General features: G+C 44.3%; 1 protein-coding gene across 1 annotated transcript in view; it reads right to left on the minus strand.

The window, feature by feature from the left end:
- Window positions 1-205: 205 nt before the first annotated feature.
- Fer1l6 (fer-1 like family member 6) overlaps window positions 206-22,722 on the minus strand; it is a 112,918-nt gene continuing 90,401 nt past the window's right edge. Inside the window, exons 34-40 of the mRNA XM_027948242.2 lie at window positions 20,200-20,342; window positions 18,087-18,175; window positions 17,570-17,668; window positions 15,063-15,304; window positions 13,388-13,551; window positions 1,798-1,898; window positions 206-395 (exon numbers count right to left, since the gene is read on the minus strand). Of these exons, the coding sequence (XP_027804043.2) occupies window positions 206-395; window positions 1,798-1,898; window positions 13,388-13,551; window positions 15,063-15,304; window positions 17,570-17,668; window positions 18,087-18,175; window positions 20,200-20,342 (1,028 nt within the window). The remainder of the gene's footprint in view (window positions 396-1,797; window positions 1,899-13,387; window positions 13,552-15,062; window positions 15,305-17,569; window positions 17,669-18,086; window positions 18,176-20,199; window positions 20,343-22,722) is intronic.

The raw sequence follows: 22,722 nt of genomic DNA on the forward strand, positions 1-22,722 counted from the left end.
GATGGTGGCAAGGGCTGGGGAGGGAGGGGACGTCTCTTTCCCCCTCCTTCAAGAAGAGTGGATCTGTCCAGAGACACGGGGACAGTTCTTGAGCCTCTCTCCTCTCAGTGCTCAGCACAGTGCCTCACCCAGGACTTTTTAAGATGTTTGCAGATGAGGAAGAGGAAAGGATTTACAAAAAGGGGGATCCAGTCTTGCGTGCCCCCTACGAGCCTGAGCCCACGACGATCCTCCGGCTGATGGCTCCCGGCAAGGTGTAGATGAAGAGCACCAGGAAGATGATGAGGATGATGAGGATGAAGCCGATGATGATGTACTTCTTGTAATTCTTCCAGATGAGGTGGTACAGGCACTTGAAGGGGCTCATGAACCAGGAGAAGGAGGTGTCTGGGCGGCTGGGGGAGGAGAGAGAAATCAGGGAAGGGGGTCGTATGGTCAACACTCAGGACTCTCGGGCCCTCAGGAAATATCTCTGGCTCCAGATTTCTGGGGACCCAATTTCTGAGCCCTGAGAATGGGGGCAGAGACCACACATTGCCTGAGCAGGAACAATCTGACATGGGGTGACAAGGGTCCCTGTCGCAGCCTAAAGGTTGGTCTGGAGTTACAGCCAGAGGCCCCACTGCCTTCCGTCTGTCCCACCACGACCAGCTCTTGTCCCACTTTGGCCTGCAGCCTCCTCCGACCACCTCAGTCCATGATGAGCACCTCACTCTGAATTTCTAACTCCCCTATCGCCCGACATTTGTCTCCTGCACTCTGAGAGCCATTTTATGAATCTGTTATTTTTCCCTAAGTAAACAGAAATCTGCTGGAAGGTGTGGCTATGTCTTGCATCTCTTCTGAATTCTCCAAAGTGTTCTTTTACTGGGTGCTTCTAAATAATGGAGCTAATGAATAACTAAGCACCTAATGTGTTCCTAGCACTGTGGGAGATGGAAGGTAGGCCCAAAGGCAAGGCCGCTCACCTTGAGACACCTGGAATAGGACACATACAATTTCTGTATTTATATGCAGATTTCATATCTATAGCTATTCATTTTTTATTAATATTTTCTTTTTTAGTTATAGTCGGACACAATACCTTTATTTTATCTATTTATTTTTATGTGGTGCTGAGGGTCGAACCTAGGGCCTTGCACACGCTAGGCGAGCGCTCTACTGCTGAGCCACAACCTCAGCCCCAGCTATTGACTTTTTAATTGATATGTAATTAAGAATTAAATTCAATAAAGCAACCCTTTTTTTTTTCATAGTAAATCTACTTCTGGGAATTTACTGATTTACAAAAGGAAAATATCTTCGTCATATTATAATTATAGAAAAAAGAAGAAAATTGAATATCTGATGGGGGGTGACCATCAAGTTAATTGTGGGCATTAAGTCTGTGAAATATTCCACAGACATTAAAAATCCTAATTAGGGCAACTACGGCAATATAGGAAAACTGTTCAGTGAAGGATTTAAAAAAAATTAAGACAATTCTGTATGTTTGATTCAAGGTCAAGTAGAAAAACCTGTGGACTTCATATTCACACGAAACATGGGTAGGAAGAGGATGTGAAAGCAATCTAGAAATGCTGTGTCCCCAACACGACAAGGATCTCTTCATTTGCCAAAGTCTCCATTGCTGTCAGGATGGTGTTCAATCGTGGAAACACAGGGCTACACAGGTTGCCTGGCACCGATTGACTGCCTCCTGCTCCTTAGGGAAGCTCCAGAGGAACAGGCGTCCTCTGAGACCAGAGGGGCTGCAGTGGCCCTTCCCCAATCCCACTCCCCCACAGCTGCACTCACTTGGGCTTGGCCAAGGGCTCCGGCTCTTTCCGGGCTTTCCCCACAGGATTCTTCTCGGCTTCTTCGGCTGTGACCAGGTGGAACTCAGCTTCCACCTTGCCCTGAATAAAGACAAGTGCTTCATTTCTAGTCAAGAAGACCTGCTAGGGCAATGCGAATCCTAGAGGAAGGGCTATGGTGTCAGAGAAGGCCAGCAAGTACTGCGACTGTTCTGCTGATTTTGAGAAATACTGCTTTCTTTCCAGTCTTTGGAGAAAGAAACCATTTTATGAATAAGAAAAGCCCCAGAATGATTTTTTTTTTGTGTGTGTGTGTGTGGAAGGAGAGGGTCCCACCTGGGCACACAGCTACACACTTAACCAGGGAGACAGATACTGGTACACGTGCATTATGCTGCAGGTGAGGATTTAATGGGTGAAGAAATCACACTCATGATAGAAACTTAAAAGCAATTAGAAAGGGGATTGAGGACTTGAGTGGCAGGTCCTTTTGCATCTACGACTCTCTTTCTGTCAGTTCTTAAGAGGAAGTTGGTGGGTGTGGCCCCACATCTACCCAAGGGCTCCTCTGTCATCCTTCATTCCTTTTGTGTCTACACTATTTGCTTTAGAATTACCCTCTTATCCTAGCACCCCTTCCCTCCTCCTGCCTGCTCTATGAGAAACAGCCCCTCTGACTTGAATATTGAGAATAATGTGTTTTTTGAAAAAACTTTTTTTAAATTTATATATATATATATTTTTTTAGTTGAAGGTGGGCACAATATCTTTATTTTATATTTATGTGGTGCTGAGGATTGAACCCAGTGCCTCATGCATGCTAGGCAAGCGCTCTACCACTGAGTCCCAATCCCAGCCTGAGAGTAATGTGCTTTCTAAAAGTGCTTTTCCAAAGTTATTGACAGTGATGTATATCTTGAATCATCAAAATTTGAGACCGGATCCCTGCAAAAATCAAGTCATTCTTTCTCGTTCATGCATTCACTCATTACTTCGGGGACCCTCTGTATGCCAGGCACTGTTGTAGACACTGGAGATGTAATGACTAAGAAGAATAGACTCTCTAATCTCCTGAAGCATCTGGTCTTGGTGGAGGAGAGAGACTCGTCCTCCTCCTGACTCCTTTGGCTTCATCTGTTGAGATTTAAAGTGATACTAGGGAGACAGATACTGGTAGGGACTATAGTGTCCTAGAAGTATTTGAGGACATATGACCACTGCTTGAACTCCTCTCTCTGGATCACACGTGGATTAGACATTATGTAATTTCAAGGCATGGTTGACTTCTCACCCCAGTGAAAAGTTCTAAGAATCAGCTGAGCCAGTGGTCCTGCCTTAACTAACCCATTCACCCTGAAAAATACAAGGACTGCCCATCAAGCAGGGTTGGTTGCTTGATGACAATGTCATTGTGGGAGAAATTAGAAAGAACTGGTGTGAGGTTGAGGAGCAAAAGAGGATAAAGTGGCCGGGTATCTGCATGTTAAATAAATGCAGTGGGTTTTTGTTGCAGGTGAAGTTGTGAGTTCAAATCTAGATGTTCTTAACCACCCTTTGGATTAGAACATGACCAAACCCAAACTCAAATGTCCCAAATTCCAGAAAAGTTCCTCAGATGCATGAACATATGCAGTCTCATTCCTATTGAGAAATCTTGGCCTTACAGTCAATGGCTTGCACGTAGAAGCACTCAGGGCATATTTGAAAAGGTGAGAAAGAAAGAAAAGAAGGCTTCTGTTGATTATAATCACTCTTCCACACAGCTATTGAGATGGAGTAACTGCAACAGAACTCTAACTGCAAATACCAGACTTTATGGATTGCTCACTTTGTTCTGGTTCATTTATTCTATCATCTCCCTCGCTCTCCACCCCCCCTCTTTTTCTCTGGCTCAGCAATGAGCAAGGCAAACGCAGAGCTCCTTCTCATAGGTGGAGAAATCAAGACACAGCAGTCAAATTTTCCAAGGTCACACACACAATAAGCCAACCCACTGGAACCGGAGCCCAGGTCTGGGTGATACCAAAGCTCATGGCTTCCCTTGTAGCCAGCCGCCTCCCGACTTCTTTATCCATTTGCCAGATCGTTAAACTAGAAGCTTCACAAGGCTCTTCTTAACTACATGAGACGATGCCGTGATTGTCTTCCTAATCACCATCTAAAGGCACTGGTCTTCCCGGGTCTATCTTCTCCTATGTCAAATGGCCAGATGCTCTCTAGAGCCACCTGGCTTTCACTTCTAGGGTTTACGAAATGCAGAATGAAGCCTGAGGAGCTCTTCCAAGCCTTGGTGACTGGAAGAAATCCAAGAAATGAGCCCAAAACTCATGGCAGAGGCACTTCTATGTGCAAACAGGATGTATCCCCAGGGGTCATTCAGAGGTGACCTAAGTGACACCAAGCAGTTTTTCATACATGACATGCTTCATCCAGTAGCTCCAATGTGAAGGATAGTCAGTTTAAGAGGAGCTAACCAGTTGCTAGGTTCCAGAATGCTTGGAAGAGAGAATATGTGTAAATCAACAGAACATACATTGGGATCAGAGTAAAAGGATCCCAGCAGCCCCCCCTGTTCCCTAGTGCTCCATGATAATAAGCTCAGTCACAGGCCTTTATAACAGTTGGTGCTGTGTGCCTGCGTTATTCCATCTAAACCATTTGACAACCTGGCAAAGTAGACAACGCTTCTACCCCATTTTGCAGTCCATGAAACAAGGGCGTGGCAAGGTCGGCTAACTTGGATTTAAAACCAGGATTTGTATCCAGGTCCTCTGATGCCAAATCCCATTTATCTTTTACTTCATTTGTCTAAGTGACCTCTTGTTAAGGAAGAAAAGAACTAGCCTGTTTAAATAGTATGGATTTGTGTACCTTTCCTGAGATGTTCAAGAGAAACTCCATAATCCCTACCATCGCTCTGACATTAGTATATGCATTTGACTCCCACTATGGGCTGGCCCAGGAGAGCCTAGGGAATGTCACAGCTTAGCATAGCAAGCAGTTGAGTGCACAGGAGTTAGACAGGTCTGCACTGAAGACAGGTTTGCTGTGCAAACCTGGGTGAGTTACCGGCCCTCTTTAAGCCTTGCTCTCCTGGGGGTGTTATTAGGTGGCTTTGAAACATAAATGAAATAACACATTTACAATGCTTAGCCTGGTGCTTGGCAAATAGAAACATTTTAAAAAATGAAAGCTGCTACCTTCGGCACTGTTTCATCAACAGACACACATGTCTAATGGAAAACATCTCTGCTCATACAGAAAATGCCCAGAGAAGACCCACAGACCTGCTTCTTACAGGAAAACGTAAAGTAAAAGAAGGAAGACAGTATTCAATTAATTTTGCCTTCAGCACAGAAATCATCTGTGATTATCCTGGAGAGCCCTGCTATAGCCTCTCTGCCCTGCCTGGGTGGTTGCAAAGCATTTACTGAGCATCAGGAAGGCAAAGAGGAGGTTGTTACTGCCACATTCTGATAAATACCACGCCTGGCTGCAGTCTCTCCACACAGAGCATTCTGTGTCCCGTGCCAATCATCAGTATTCAGCCTAGCAGCAAGTAGAGATCTAAAGCTAATAATAGCCTCCAAATGTAATTTAAAACCAGGGTTAGAAAAACGTGAGCAGTTTGAGATACTAGCCATTAACCTAAGGACATCTGTGGATGGACGAAAATGATAAGGCAAAGTCCCTGAAAGATCATGGATTTATTTTGTCACATTTGTTATCTATGAGCTTCAGACTTCACCGTGACTAGATAGTGGACATCCGGGGAAGCTGAGAGTGAGCTCTCTGATTGGAAACCCTTTCCTCAGCAGCAATTATCGAAATGCAGCCCTCACTGGTATTACACGGGGTGTCCTCCAGCATCAATGGTGGGATGTGTGAGGTTCAAATTCCTTTAGGAAAAGGAATACGTGTGTGTGTGTGTGTGTGTATGTGTGTGTGTACACATCTATACACACATCCATGCACATATAGATATGTGCATACATACATACATATATGCATGTATGTATGTGTGTATTGTATAGTCATACCCTGAACTTGGAATTCCATTCTGGATAGCTGAATTAAGGAAATGACTCAAAACTCAGAATAAAGCTTTGTGTACAAAACACAGTCACTCTTGGGGATGTTCAAATTGTCTTATTTGCCCTAATGAGGTGTCTCAGATTCCTCTTGGATTTATCTGCCTTGATTCTGAAGTCAGTCCCTTCTCCAGTGATCCCAGGCTTCCTTTAGTAGGAGCTAGTAATTAGAAACCAGGATCCAGAGGCTAGTAGGTTTCTTTGTACTGGGTGATTCTGGTTCTAAGTTCTTTCAGTGGACAGAGCTGGACAATATATTTTTTAAAAATCAACAAATCCATAGTGGTAAAAAAGCAGGAGTCAAAATCCCATTTTCTATTATTGGAGGTGACTCTTATACCAACTCTATTTTTTTTTTAGTTAGTGCATTATAGTTTTACATAATATTGGGGTTCATTTTGATATAATCATACAAGTATAAATGTAATTTGCTCCCATTCAGTCCCTAGTACTCCCTCTTTCCCTTCCCTCCTCCCTCCCCCATTCCCTTTCCTCTACTCTACTGGTCTTCCTTCTATTTATAGTTTTGTAAAAGTTAGTTCTTTATAGATATACATAAAGATAACATTCACTGTGGTGTATTTACACAATGAAGTTTTACTCAGCCATAAAGCAGAATGAAATTATGGCATTTGCTGGTAAAAATGGATAGAAGTGGAGAACATCATGCCAAGTGAAATAAGCCAGACCCAGAAAGTCAAGGATTGAATGTTTCTCTCAAATGTGGAAGTTGCACCATGTCTTGATTCTAAAATTTGGGAATTAAGAGATATAATTAAACATTTTATCTTTTATGGCTGTAGGGAAACTCTTCTTAATAGATGACTGCCAACTAATAAATGGAGAAAGGATAATAGAATTAGATGATAGATAGATACAGATGGATAGACAGATGAATGGAAGGAAAGAAGGAAGGACAAAAGTTAGGAAGACTTAGGAAAATCATTTTAGCTCACCAGTGGTTACTAAAACACCGGGTGAGAGGTGACAGCACAACAGGAATTCCCCACCGTGCCAAAATGTTACCCGATCATTTACTTGCTACGTGCCAAGGGGAAATGCTTTACAACGAAGAGATCTGTGCTTACCATCACCACCAAGCAAGCACACAGCATCACATCAGTGAGACCACTGGAGAGTGTGTGCCTCTGACCCGGTTCAACAGGAAGTGAACATGTCACCTATTATGTGTCCTGGCCAAAGGTGTTTAACTGCAACCTGAAAAAGCTGTTGTACCTAACTTCCAGTTCACAGGAGATATAGGGATAGGGAATAAGATCATCAACCGCATAAGAAAACAGCCAGATAAACCAGGATAGGACCACAAAGTCAATGTCGTAAAAAAAAAAAAAAAGTCAGAGGACTATTCTAAAATAAAATAGACCAAAGAAATATAATAACCAGAAGCAACATGTGAACTAGGAGTGAATCTTGTGTGGAAAAAGAAACAGCTATAAGAGACATTTAGGGGGCAACAGGATATTCTCCTTATAGTGGGAGAAGTGAACGTGATGTGGATATATAATTATATTAAGCAATCATCATTAACTCTCAGATGTGATGGTGGCCCTGCAGGAGGTGGTCAGTCACGATCTACGTGGCTGATGGCTATGTCAGAGAATGTCTGTGCTACTAGGAGATGCCTGCGAGAGTATTTAGGGGTGAAATAACATAATATCTACAACTTACTCTTATGTAGTTCAGCAAAACAAACAACCCCCCCAAAACCCATACATAAACACATCCAAATATTCAAACCTATATACAAAATAAATATTTCAACATATTAGCAAGGGTTGAATCTTGGTGGTGGATCTATGGCTGAGCATTGGCCTCCTATTCGTTCAACTTCTCTGTATGGTTCAATTATTTTAATGAACAAATCTCGAGGGAAAACCCAGTAATTCAATGATGGCATTTCTATCTTGAGAATAAAAAGAGTTAATAATAATATAGATGATATAACGGCAGGGAGTGCTCATGAAAACACTGAATGAAACAAAATGACAAAGATACAATTTTGAAAGTGGAATAATGATGTCTATCTAAAGGCAGCCAAAATCTCAATGCAGGCAAAGTATGGAAATAGCCAAATCATGAGCCATGGTTTTCTTTAGATGGTGTTCGGATGAGTGACAGTACTTCCTTCCTCCCTTTTTGTGCTTTTTAAATTTTCTATCAATGCATACTATACAATCTTAAAAATCGTGTTCGTGTAAATCCCTCCCTCTCTGCCCCTGCAGAATCTGAGGTTGCTGCCTATTATTTGCCCATCTCCCTGTCACCAGCCTCCTCAGCTAAGCTGTGAACGTCCAGAGGCCAGGAAGGAATTCGCCCCAGTCACTCTCCAACCCCCAGTGCCAGCATCTGCGCCTGGAGCCCCAGGAGATGCTGACAACTGGTTCCCACACAAACCAGAGGCTCAGAAATCTCCTTTTCACTTTAGTTATTGATGTTCCTGTTGGTTTGTGAGATTCGCCTGTTCAAAACTATCAGTAAATAGCAGAAAGACTAGGAGGGGAGAGGGAAGAGAACGGGGGAGGGAGCGAGGAGGGGAGGGAAGGGGAAGTACTGGGGACGGAGTCAGAACAAATGATATTCCATGCTTTTATAATCTGTCAAAATGAATCCTACAGTTATGTATAACTAAAAAGAATCAGAGAGAGGGAGAGGGAGAGGGAGAGGGAGATATCCTAAAGGAATAATTTCCTTAAGAGGTCACTTGTAACAGGACTAATGTAAAACGCCATGTCACGACGAGTTTCATGCAGGACATGAGGACCACGTTGGCAAGGACGGGGTGACTTTCCTCAGCAATGTCCTGGAGCTGTTCCACCCTGACTGTGAGGACCACATGGGGAGCCCTGCTTGGGGATACTGAGAAGAAGCTTTAAAGATGAATCTGGCAGGTGGCAGTAAACAAAGCCCTTCTTACCTGCCAGTGACTGTGACAAGAAGGGTGGCTTCCCAGACACTGGGGAATGCACATCCAGCAAAACACGAGGATGTGCTGGAGGCACCCCTAAGGAACCCCCTAAGGCACCCCAGCCAACCCAGGTTTTAGAGACAGGGAAGCTGAGACGTGGGGACAGGAAGCACTCCTAGAGAAGAGGTCTCCCAGGACATCTCCTGGCCTCTGGCTCCGTCCAGCCTGCTACACAGCAGGAGAAAGAGGTCAGAGGTTCCGCTTCCTTGATGAGGCTCCAGTGACACAGGGAGAAAGAGGCCGGGAGGCTGGGTTACACCCTCTGCAGGGAAAGCAGGCTTGGGACCAGGTTTCAAGCTGGGGCCGGCCAAGGCTCTGCCACGGGCTGCCGAGGGGCAGAGGATGAATGAAGTCAGCTTTTCCCTTTAGACAGGGTGAGGGCAAATGCAAGAAAAGAAAGGGCTTCCTTCTCCCTGGCGAGCGCTCTCACTTTCCTAGAGCCCTACTTTAGAGTAGAGCTAATTTGATTCCAAGTCTTTTCTCTTCTCTTTGAAATGTATATAAATCCTTCTGAAAACCAGGCACGCGTTTGTCTTTTACACCCAGAAATGTCATTATACAGGACCTAGGAGTTAGCGTCCTGGTCTCTCAGTTTCTGAGGGAGAAAAGGGACCTAATTTCATGGGGGACCTTGGTCTAAGTTGTAAAACTGTCTCTTGTCATAAAGACTTGCATGTTTATTTTTCTTCTGCACAAAGACAATCAGCTAAGCAGGTGGTGCCCCAATTGCCAGGTGAATCTCACTAAGTGTGACAAATGGTGCTGTCCAGTCCTCTCACTTGAGGACAGAGGTTGATCCTGAAGTCAGGTGCGTAGTGGGTTATGACTGCTTGGTTATATGCAAGGGTGAAGTTTCTGTCTGTCTCTGAAATCTCTTAGAAGGATGCTTGCGATGTGCTTCATACTCTGGGTTAATTACTTAGTAATAAAACTTTCTTTTCCCCCCTCTACTACCTTTGTGGAGAGCTTCTCTAGGTTGGGAGAAGGTTTTGTTGTAAGTTTTCTTATCCCAGCAGATAATACTCTGGACCTCCCTGGAGAATACCATGGGTGACCTCAGGACCAGGTTGGATGTCCCTTCTGTTCTCACGGAGCTTGGCCAGAAGAGGAAGTACTACATAGTGGTCAAGACCAAATCTGGAACAGCAGTTACCCTAGCAGCATTTGTTATCGCTACAGTCCACTGGGCAAACTGGGCTGCTGGTTGCTTCTCTGGTCTGTTTTCTTCCACAGGAGACAGCAACCTCCTTGGTGGCAATGGCTGCCTCCTGTGCACCTCTGTCATTGAGAGACCCCTACCAAAGCCCTGCCCAGGGGAGGCTCCCAAAACGGCTGAGCAAGTAAACAGCTGACAAGAAACACAATAACCTAGACTCAGAAGAGGGAACTTCACATGGAATAAAAACTAAGGGCATTTCATTAAAACCCCATACTTACTAAAGGAAAGCCTTTCACTCGGGCTGTGGGAGCCTGAGTCATGGCCGGTTCCTCAGTTGCACTATTTATTTATGGTTTGTTTAGGTGGCAGGGATCAAGGCCTTGTGCGGGCAGGTCCCACTGAGCTGCACCCAGCCCTGGAGAGTCCTTACACAGTGGTATAAAGTATGCAGATGGAGCTTCTACTCTTCCCCCTTCTCTTTTCTTCTATTGACCAGAAGCTTCCTCCCTAAGGGTCAGATGCTCATTAAGATACGGTTGGAAGCATTCCCTGGTCTCAGGCAGAGGGAGGTGGGAATGCTGAGAACATGCCAAACAACGGCTCACCCCGAATTCTGACCCAAGTTGGACACTTAGTACGTTCCAGCCACACAGAATCTGTCATTTAGTGTCACATATGTTCTGTGAGATGCATACTTTCATTTTCTGTTGGTACAGGTAAGGAGGCTCAGGGAGGTGCATTGCCTGAGGCCACACAGCTGGTCAATGGAGCCAGGCTTTGCCCCTAAGTTGGCCTTGAACCTGCCGCCAGCCCACTCCCCTGGGGCCAGTGAGCAGTCACTCCCATTCCCTTTCTCCCCGTCTCTGGCAACCACTAACGTATTTTCTATGGATTTCCCATTCTGGACATCACAGATGGAATCAGACATCACTTAGCCCTTGGTGACTGCTTTCACTGGGCACAATGTTTTCAAGGTGTCAGCATTTCCTTCTTTGTTGTGGCTGAATGCTACTCTGTTGTATGGATAGACCTTTATTTATTTATCCATTCATCAGCTGATGGACATTTGGGTGTTGCGCTTTTAGTGGGGGTGAATGCTGCTGCTATGAATGTTCACAACGCTGGTTCTTTAAAAACTCTATACTGCTAAATCCAACGGGCACATCTCTGTCGCTTCTTACATAACCACTCAGGAGCACTTGGCACAGTGACCCAACTGCCCTTCTCAGAGACTGGCCTCAGCTCATTTTCTTCCCCTTCCTCCTCCATCTCTGCCTAGTCCTCTGCCTCTTTTCTCAGTTTTGACCTCCTCCCGCCCACTGTCCACACAGCATTCCAGGGTTCTCATGTGAGCCTCTCCCCTCACCTCCCTGCTGGACACCACCCAACGGCTTCCCTTTAGGATGAACTCCACACTCTTCACATGGCCTGAGAGGCCGGCTCTGATGTCCTTGCTGCACTCTGGTTGTAGAAGGTTCTAGTCTGTTTGAAGTTTAGTTTTTCCTAAGCAACAAACTTTATGTCCCCTGCCCGTCCCCCCAGTCCTTCTCGATGGCTCCCACTTTCCATTCTTCAGGTCTCAGCCTGGTTCACAGTCACACAGAGTCCAACCCCCCCACCCCCTGCCACCATATTGAATGAAGTCCCACCCTGGATAAGCTTCCATTCAGCACTTGGGTCCTGCCCAGCTTGTTTCTGTTTTCTCCTTGGTGTGGGTGGCTTTGCTTGTGTGTGTCATCGGCTTTAGACTATAAGATTCATGAGAGAGGAGACCTTGTCTGAATTCCTGTATTTTACTCCCAGGGCCTATCATTTAATAGTTGCTCAGTAGATATTTATGGATGAATTAAAGAAACAAAGGCCTGGAAGATGAAGTCAGCTGGAATCAAGGAATAGCAGAAGAGTCTGCATATGTTAGACGAGCTCTAAAGGGTTAAGAAATGTCATGATGACGGCAGTTAAATAAGCATTCACATATAATTGCTGCTTAGTAATGTACAGAAACCAGAATTATGTCAAAAGGTCAGAATTTGGATTTCTGGGCTTGGTGACCCCATTTTCCCACCTGGTTCCGTGTTCTGCTGATCCTGGCCCATGGGTGGCCAGCTTTCCAGATGGGGCTACACGTGACCTCCTGGTCACGCTGGGCTCATCACTATTCCTCCACCTGAAGTGCACGTCACTCTGTGTTTCATCTAGAAGGACCTATCATTGTCCTCTGTTCTTGAAAAAATCATGCTCAACTCTGCACGACCCCCCAGAGATAATCAGATCCCTCTCTCCTCTCGGTTCTTTCTTGGCATTTTGTACCCAGATTATTTCGAGTACAACTGCATTGTTGACACATTTGTCCCTCTCACGGGACTCAGAGCTGTTTGAGAATGGAGCTCATGACTAATTCATTTCTGAGTTCCTTCATTCATCTGACAAATACTGACTGCGCATCTGTCATGTATTAAGCCCTGAAGCCCAGAACCAGTTCAGAGGCTGGTGGGCAGTAAACCCTCATGGAGTACTGGAGGGGCCTGGAGGGTTGCACCTGGCTGGAGTCGCAGTGTCTTCACCCATATCATCAGTCAGAGGGGATTAGACTGAGAGTGGAGGAAAGAGAAAAAGTCCCAGAAAACATAGTGCAACTAGACACCATGGCGTTGACACCATAGACCTGGAGTTGCCACCCACCCAGTGAGGTACAAAGAGAACCCTGCTTCCCAACCACTGACCCCTGCAGCAGGGAGATCAGCTAGCAGCAGAGCCAAGAGCCCACATGCCAGCTTCTGTGCCTTTGCCCAACCTCCTGGTCACATAAGTCATCCCTCCATGGAGCAATGAGGGGGTTGGAAAAAAGGCAAGAAAGATGTCCTTCCTGATATTTGTGAACGGTCCGAACCCCCTACAGTGCCTGCAGGACGGACCAAGTTGGCAATTCAGGGAAAGGATAAATGCCCTTTCTGCTTGCCCTCCTGAGGAGGTTTTAAAAGGATGGATCGATTTTTAAATCAAGTCTAGTGCTTGAGGGGTAAAAAGACAAGGGAGTTACATTGAAATGGTACATTACTCAGGATTTTATGCATAATTTCGAAAGATGTTGAACAAAAATTAATGCCAGAGCAGAAGTTCAGGCCCAAATTATAGAAAACCACCAACGCAGACAGGCATCCAGTCAAGCAAGCTGAAATGTGAAGGCTTAATGCAGCCAAAAAGCTCTCTAAGAGTTCTGCTTCTCAGCGGAGGTTGTGCTTAAGGGCTCTACGTCAATTCAAAGCACTTAACTTTTGAAGTTCACCAAATGACTCAATAAAAGCGTGATGTCCCCTGACTGCCCCCCACCCCACCTCCTACAGTCGTCACTTACCGTGAGCTCTTTGCTTTTAGCAAAAGGCCACCAGCCACGCACACGCTTCTGCTGGAATATAGAGATCTTGTTCTCCTCCTTGGCGTTTTCAAACTTGGAGAGATCACAGGCTTTGGCCGATTTGGCAGCTCGAGGGAAACTGTTGAGGTTCATTTCTAGGGAGCCTGTGAAGAGACGCCCAGGACGGTTGTGGAAAACTGAAAAGTTCCGGAAGAACTTTTCTTTTCCTGTTTTTTTTTTTGGTTCTGGGGTTGAACCCAGGGGCACTCTACAACCAAATACACCCCAATCCTATTTATTTTATTTGAGATGGAGTCTCTGTAAATTGCTCAGGCTGGCCTTGAACTTGTGATCCTCCTGCTTCAGCCTCCCAAGTAGCTGGGATTACAGGCGTGTGCCACTGTGCCCATCTGGAATGACTATTCAGTCACCATCTGCACTCGCCAGTTCACTCACCAGTCATGTGATGGGTATAATGTGGGAGGTCATATGTGCCAGGTATCGGGAGAATAAATATGACGATGTTGGGTGCCATCAAGGAATCAATGACTTGTTTGCAGACAGAAGACGAGGCAGAACTACAGTATGTGGCTTTCAAGCCTCAGGTTGGGTGTCTTGGCTACTGGGCACCTTCCCTGCTCTGCCAGTGGGCGCCCTGGGGCTGGATGACATGCCTTAGCTTCCTCCTCCTCAGCACTGATGCCCTGTGAGAGGTCCCCCACCTACTGCCTCCCCTTCATCTTGGAGCCCACTCCTCCTCCAGCTCAAGGCCAAGTTCTCTGCCTTTGAGTCTACTCCCAGGACAGACAGCAGACTTTAGTGGGGTCTCTATAATATTTCTTCAGAGTAAAATGGAGAGAATCCTAGATCTTGTTTTAACAATTTTTTTTTCGTATTAGAAAGTAATATTTGTAAATTATGGAAATTTTAAAGCATGCAAAAAGTTGAGAACAGAAAATGTTTCCATAGTTCCATTCCCCCCAAATTGGCTACAGCTTTCTGTATGGTCAGTTATTACTACTAGCTCCCCCTCCCCCCCTCTCCCTATGAATTTCCTATATATTAGAACATATTTTACAGAAATCAGATTTTTTTCACACTCTTAATGCATCCTGTACAATTTTCCAACATATTAAATATTCCAGTATTTTTTAATGGTTGCAATGTTATTGAGTGCTTACTATATTCAAGTCACTGTGGTTTGTTCTTTTATTTATTTATTTTTTGGTAGTGCTGGGGAATGAACCCAGGGCCTTGTGTACTCGAGGCAAGCACTCTACCAACTGAGCTATATCCCCAGCCCGCGGTTTGTTCTTTAATTACATTGTCACATTACAGCTTCACCACCCTCTGACATATATAATACTTCTATTCCCATTTTGTAAAGGAGGAAGACAGGCTCAGAGTGGACCTATGAATTCCAAGTTTAACCACCTTTTAGTGATAGAATAAAAATCAACTTATGTCTATTTGAATGTGTAGTGGTCCATCATACGGTTGCCCCACAATTTATTTAGCCAATTGTATCATCATAGCTGTTTGGGCTGTTTCCAATTTCTTCCTATCATAAATAGCACAGAAATTATTATCCTTGTAACTGAATTAGACACAGATCTCCAAAAGCTGGAACAGAACCCTGAACATTAATATATGCTTGATGAAGCCACTGGCTTACCCAGGAAGTCATCTGAGGACAGCCTTTCAAAATCCCAAACCTGCAGCACCAACACAGCTGGAGTCTTACACTCCATCTTCTCTAAGGAAAAGATATTCTCCCTCTTGGTAATGACCATTTGCTTCTCAGCTGGGAGATACTGAAACGGAAACAGGAAGCGCCAGTTGAAGTTCCCTTCTCCTGTGAGGGAGTTGTAGTGCACGTCTGTCTCCTGCTTGTCATCCTCCAAACCCTTTATCCACCTGAATGAAGAGTAAAGCAAAGTTCAAACACTCAGAGTACATGATCAGGCATCAGTATAATCAAGAAGTTCAATGTGGCTACAGCTTTAAAATTATCATGTGATTAGACCAAATGGAAGTTTCCACTGAAATTTAAAAGAGGAAAAGAGGTATCAAAGGGCTTGGAACAGATCTAAGACTCACTTCACCCTCAGGCAGGGTGGGGAGTGTCTTTCATTTTTTGGGCACACCTGAAACCCCATGTGATCAAGATGGAAAATTCAAGAATAGGAAGTGAAGATTTAGTCTGAATCCGTTGCCCTGGGGACCCTCTTTGTAAGGGTCTCACCTCTGTACCAGAGTGTTAGAACAAGATTGCACACTACTCTGAACCCTCTAGAATTGGGCTGGATGAGACCTGAGCTCAGGCCTGTTTTATGCCCCTCCTCTCTGGCTCTGAGAGTCCAGCCGGCCTGGATCAGTGTGGCATAGAGGATAGGGGTGCTACCTGTGGCCACCTGGGTTCCAATCCTGGCTCTGCTGCCTACTAACTGTGCAGCCACAGATAAGTTTTTTAACTTCTCTGTGTTGTTTCATCTATAAAATGGAAGAAGTTACAGTATCTGGTTCACAGGGCTGTGAGCTAATATCTGTAATGGGCTCAGGGGTACTCCAAATTCTCTACCTTGTTCTTTCTTAGTATTATCTGGTTTTCTCCTCCATGCCCAGTGTTATATAAGCTCTGACTAACAAATGTTTCCCTAGGACTTTATCAGTGGTGAATTAGTTAATTCAGAAAAGTAAGTACTTTTTGCTCATGCTAAATGACAATCCAAACCCCTTGCTTTCAGAAAGGAGAGGACTCTCCTACCCAGGGTAGAGAAGGGGAGGCAAGACCCTTCCTTTCATAGAGCAGTGATACCACTTGGGTTATGGACCAAATTATTTAGCTAAAGAAAGAAAAAAATGGCAGAAAGATACAGCAGTGTGAGACAGGAGGGTCTGGGACAATATCTTGCACTACTGAGCTACTAGAGGGAGGAGAATATGCTTTAAAATCAATGAGAAGAAACCAACAGGGTAGAAGGAAGACCAGAAGAGGGTGTTGCCACAAAGGTTAGGCTAAAAAAACAGTGTGTTTCAAAAAGATGTGGTCAGTTATGTCAAGTGCTCAATAGAGGACAATAAGGTAAAGGCATTAAACCCAAACGGGACCATTAGGGTCAGAGAAGTGGGGAGCCCGGCACTTTAGTGAGGGCTGCTTTGGAGGAGTGTTGGGGAGGAAGCCAGAATGGCATTGGGTGAGAAGCTGGGGGAGGCCAGTAAAGGAAGAGAACAGGTATAAACATCTGTTTCTGTTCACATTAGTGGGCCAGGGTTCTGGAAGCCTCAATCTGAACTCCCCTAGAACCTTCCATGTTGTGAGCCATGATAAAATACCTTTTTACAGGACACTTGAGTCTTTCCTGAACTAGCGATCAGAAAGCAATTTCAGAGAATCCTAATTCTGCCTTTTAAACTATTGTTTGAGTCATGCTACTTCTATTGCTCCTTCTTGGTTAATATTCAACTCACCCTTGTATTCTTGTCCTGAAAAAATGAGAATTTTGAACCACTGATCATATTTTGACTGTCAAATGCTTGGGTAATATGCATTCTGAAGACGGGATGTTCCCTACTTGGGAAAGGCCAGGGGATTAGCATGAGGCTAGGAGGGTTTACTACTTCCGAGATGAGTTTTAGTTAAAGTATAAATTTAAATTACTTAAAAAAAAATTCTCTACCACCTCATCCCCTTCTCTGACTAGGGCTAAAAGGAAGCAGGGTAAAGATGTAAGAGAGACCATCAGATGCTTCATTCCCTGGGTCAATAGGGTTGGTATCTCTTTTATCAGTAGCACTAGCAAATGGGCAGGTCTAGGTTTTAATTTTTTAATTTAATTTTACAATCTGCTAGACTGATTCATCTTTCACTGATAGCAGCTCAGCACTCTGCTGTTTTCTGTTTAAAGGTCCATAGATCTTGAATGTCACTTAAAAGGTTTAAGTATCTAACATCCAATCGAAACGTGTTTATATAATAAAATTTACTAAAATATCTTTGTAAGATAATAATTCTTAACAAAGTGACAAAATAAGACAAATATTTGCCTTTATCTAACCAATTAAGATGAGCTGCAGCCATGAGATGTGGGTGTAGCATCTTCCACAAGGTAGAGACTTGGCTAGGGATTAAAGGGATGAGGAGAGGGAGCAAGGAAGAACGGGGTTTGCTGAAACACTTACCCTTTAACATAAATATCACTTGATTTTTGGCCTGTGAAGATATTTTCATCCTCCAAAATGACATCTTCAGTGTTCCAGATAGTCACCCTCAACTCATACCTGGGGGGGGGGGGAGGCAGCATTAGGTAGATGACCTTGAAAACTGACTCAACTGGTATCAGTGTGATTCTAGTGCCGCCTTTGGTCCCTGGGCATCTTTATATCTGCTAACTTCGAAATATCAGACTCAAGGTCTTGGTTCCATTAGAATTTCATATCCTGGATGCAGAGCTCAGACTTGCCAAGGGCATGAATTGCTCTGAGCAGACCCTCCTTCTCTTAATAGGCAATTTTCTCATGAGGAACTTGAAGATCAGAAGCCATCATTTCAACCACCATCACCTACTCCCTGCTGTAACCGGGCAGGTAGAAATTGAGGTATGAGTGAAGGTAACCTATCAGACACCAGATCAAAGGCCACCACTGTTCAGTCTGCTACCACGGCCTCTTCTCCTAAAGCTGGGTGCCGCTGGCTTACCCTTTGGGTTTCCTTGGTGAAATGTCAACGGGAGGTCCTGGCTGAGGCATATCCTTGGGAAACATGTCCACCCACATCTGCAGGCGGCCCTTGTTAGGAAAAGAAGATCATTAGCTTTGGGAGAGGGTGGGGTCATAGCTAATTAACCATGAGTAGTTTTAACAGATCCCATTACTAGAAAATTTGTATTGGGCTTAGTGTGGTAGCTTTGTACATGTGTAGCATATGTGTTAATAAAGACAGAACTTAAGTTTTTATTAGGAATTAGATCATATTTTAATAGGAGAAGGGTGGGCAGATTCTTACTGAGCAGCTACTATGTGGTAGACACAGTGTTATACACTGAAACACAGCGAGTTCTTGCAATACGCCAGAGAGAGTGCCACTACTCCCACTTGGCGGATGAGAAGACTTCATGCCCACACTCACTCACTGATCCAGCCCTGTCTGTGACCTTAGAAACCCTGCTCTTTCCACACATTCCTAAAGATCAAGAAGGGGACGATACTATCTCCCAGAAAGACCATGCTTCATCGTTTCCAATGTACCTCTGCATCCTTTATCTCTGTTAACATCCACCCCAGGCACACTTCCACTTCCCAGACAGAGGCTTAGAGAAGTCAAGGGAAGGAGCTGAAGTTCTGTGGCTAACTAGTGTCAGTTTAGGGCCTTCTGTCCATTGCCTGGAACTCTCCCCTGTGGACAGAGACTTCAGAGCACCTCAGGAGAAGCTCCATGCGTTCCATGCTCAGCTCTTGTGTGTATTATAAACATTCGTCAGCTCAGGCAAGAGGACAAGAGCGTGACGAGGGCTGGGGACAACCAGGGGAGGTTTCATAAGGAGATGGAATTCCACTGGTGTATGAAGGACGTGAAGGATTTGGGTAAGAGTGGGGCTTTGGCTAGGGGAGAAAAAAAGCTTTCAGAAGATGAACAATATAAGCAAAGGTTTAGCATTGGGAAGAACACTCAATGGAGTCCTAAGGAAAATTGGTACAATTTCTTGTGAAAAGGTGCATTAACTTTCAACCTTAATCAAAAAGTCACATCTGACAGGAAAAAGAAAGGATCCATTACCAACATATCTCAAACATCGGCGATGAATTTCAAAAAGACAATCAGCTTCTACATCTGATAATGGTTTACTCTTTCAAGATGGACCGCCCCCCCCCCCCCCCCACTGTCCCAGACACTGCTGGCCCTTTACCCTGGAGCTCACGTGCCTTGCCTGTTACACAGTGAATGAATCTCAAGCTGGGACAGGAGCCACCTGGCCTGGGTCAGAGCACAGGGGAGGGACTCACACGGCCTGTGTGACATCCCAGTCTTGCCAGCCTGGAAACATGGAGTAAGCCTCTCTCAGTTTCAATCTCCTAATCTTAAAAGTGCCCTCAGTCATTCAAGATGGCTCCAGTTTGGATAAACAACTCTATGGTTGTCCTGAATAGGCGAGAGGATTTGTATTAAAGATCTTGCTCGTGGAAGGTTCTTAACCAAGTTTGTCTTCTCTTTCTTCTCACTCCTAACCTTGCTGTGTGGTTTGGTTTTTTCCACACAGTTTCTTCTTGCCAATTCTTCAAGGTAAGCCATCCTCTGTTGCTTCTCTAGGAAAACTTCGTGTGTGTGTGTGTGTGTGTGTGTGTGTGTGTGTGTGTGTGTGTCCCTGTGCACATGCGCAGGGGAGCACCTAAATCAGATATTAGACAAGGTCTGAGGTGTGTCTGATGAGTTTCAAAGTTCCTTTAATGTCAAGATTTACCAAAGAGTTTGAGAACTCAAATCATAAAATGGAAAAGTACTAACAAAGCCAACACTGGCTCCAACTTCTGCATAACTGGCATTTGGGGCTAGATGTTCTTTGTTTTTGCGGGGGGTGGGGTGGGCGGGGGCATCCTGTGCATTGTGGGAGTTTGATTTAGCAGCATCCCTGCCCTTCCACCCACGAGAGGCCAAACATTTTTGGTTGTTGGAGGTGGGTGGGAGCTTCTGGCATCTATCTTTAGATTCCCCCTACACACATTACTCTAGGACACTGGAGACTAGTTTTTAGGGACAGCACCACTCCCCTTGGGGACAAGCACTCCTACGGGGGCCAGGCCCGTCTTGCCAATACCTGCTCCATTCCTGGCTTATCCTTGTGGTAGAGCGGCCGAGTTTCTATGTGCTCGGGAACCAGCCTGCACCCCACCTCTGGGATATCCTCCCAGGAGTGGAGAACCTTGAGGGCCAAGTGCTCATAGGACTCCACCATCTCCTCTGCAGGGAAGAAGACAGAGAAAGAGACTTGTCAGATGGTGTTCCCGAAAGGAGGCAGCAAGGGACATCAGATGCCCCCTTAACACTTCCTTTAAGGTTCATTTTTAAAAATACAGATGAAAGGGGAGAGAAAAGACAGCAAAGAGAAAAGGAAAGGGGAAATGGAGAAAAAGAGGGGGAGGAGAAAGAGAAGAGAGAAAAGGGAGGGTTGACAAGAAACTCAGAGAGCCGCAGGGGTCCTGGCATAGGGGCTCCATCCACCCACTAAGACAGATTTCTCCAGAATGCATGGATCACAGCCTGGCTTCAGGCTACGGGAGAGGACCTGTCTTGGGGAATGCGAAACTGTTGGTAACTCCACAGTGAGAGGGCCTCGGGCCAGCGCAGCCCTAAGCGAGGTGGTGACCATATGTGTTCCTAGAGGTCTCTTGTTCTCATTATTGCTGGACGCGCCCTCACACCAATACCCACTGTTATGGTTTAGATATTAGGTGTTCCCCAAAAGCTCACGTGTGAGACAATGCAAGAAGGTTTAGAGGAGAAATGATTGGATTATGAGGGTGTTAACCCAATCAGTGAATTAATCCCCTGGTGGGATTAACTGAGTGGTAACTGGGGGCAGGTGGGGTGTGGCTATGGGCTATATATTTTGTATCTGGTAAGTGAAGTCTTTCTCTGTGCTTCCTGATCATCATGTGAGCTGCTTCCCTCCACCACACTCTCACCATCCATGATGTTTTGCCTCACCTCAAGTCCCGAGGAATGGAGCTGGCTGTCTATGGATGGAGACCTCTGAACCTTTGAGCCATAAATATACTTTTCCTCCTCTCAATTTTAATTGAGAGGGTCTTTTAATCACCAAAAAAAAAAAAAAAAACTGACTAAAACGTTCATCACTGGAAAGGGTCTCTGATTGTCATTCTACCAAAGGAGGTGACTTATGATAACAATAGCAGCAGGAAGAGTACTCACAATATAAGACAAAAATAAAGAAAATAAAATCTTTACAAAGCTTAGGAAGGACCATAGTTGATTAAGAAAAATTGAATTTGGCTTTTTAAAAGGAGCCATAAAATAAATCTCCCAATGGCAGGCAGTAAGTACAATCAATAAAATGTTGACAGGCACAAACAAAATTAATGGATGAAATCTTTGTCATAAAATTTAATCAGTCAGGAACTGACCCCCAAAACATAAATCTAGCCAGGTGCAGTGGTGCACATCTGTAATTCCAGCAGCTCAGGAGACCGAGACAGGAGAATAGAAAATTCAAAGCCAGCCTCAGCAATGGCAAGGTGCTAAGCAACTCAGTGAGACCCTGTCTCTAGATAAAATACAAAATGGGCTGGGGATGTGGCTCATTCACCGAGTGCCCCTGAGTTCAATCCCCAGTACCCCCCCTCAAAAAAACCCCATGATTTTAGATTTTTTAGTGGGCAAAAGATCATTATTTAATAATAAAATATAGAATACTGCCCAAGAATTAATTTGACTTTAGAATATATTGTGAAATGTATTTTTTTCAACAGAAATCCATCCATAATACACAGTTTCAATATCAATAACTTTGCATGTAAGAACCTAGGATCTGGGGGGACTAAAGTACGAAGCAAAAAGAAACCTTAGTACCAAAATTATGGGGCTCAATAGGAACCAACAAACCCTGTATTGTGTCCTTAATTGAGCCCTTTGCACCAAAAGTACTGAACTGTTCTAGAGTGGCAACAATGTGCAGATGTGACAGTAAAAAGTTGTTCTGTATCATTAAAGCAAAGGTGGATTTTTTTCATTCTGAATACATGGAAGTTTCTCTGGGAACTTTCTGGCATGTCCTATGATGCTTGTGTAGAAAACCTACTTGTTGTTATTGAAATAAGATAGTTATGGGTACAGCATTTATGGAGTAATCAATTGTACCCAATTATTTATATAATATTAATTTTAAGGTTACTGTCTCTATTCTGACCTGATCCTATCTTATGATCTATACTCTAGAAATACAAAAAATGTGCAAAAACATGGATAAGGAACTTGTAATTAATGCTACAATTAATCAATGGTCACTACAAAAATGAGCAGGATGTAGCTAAAAATAGCATAATCATGAAATGGAATATTATCAAAATAAATCAAATATTGATAATAATTGTTCAATAATGAAGTATTATAAAAGAACAAAGCAGAATCATCATAATCCATTGGAAATAAAGAAAAAGCAGCGTAAAAGGTAAAAGATTCATGTGATCGGAAGAGAAACCAGAGTATGTGGCTCAGTGGCAGAGCACTCATCTAGCAAGTGTGAGGTACTGGGTTCAATCCTTAGTACCACATAAGAATAAACAAAATAAAGGAATGCTGTCCATCTACAACTACAAAAAAA

The sequence above is a fragment of the Marmota flaviventris genome, chromosome 15 (assembly GCF_047511675.1).
Source record: "Marmota flaviventris isolate mMarFla1 chromosome 15, mMarFla1.hap1, whole genome shotgun sequence".
In the NCBI taxonomy this organism is placed as follows: domain Eukaryota; kingdom Metazoa; phylum Chordata; class Mammalia; order Rodentia; family Sciuridae; genus Marmota; species Marmota flaviventris.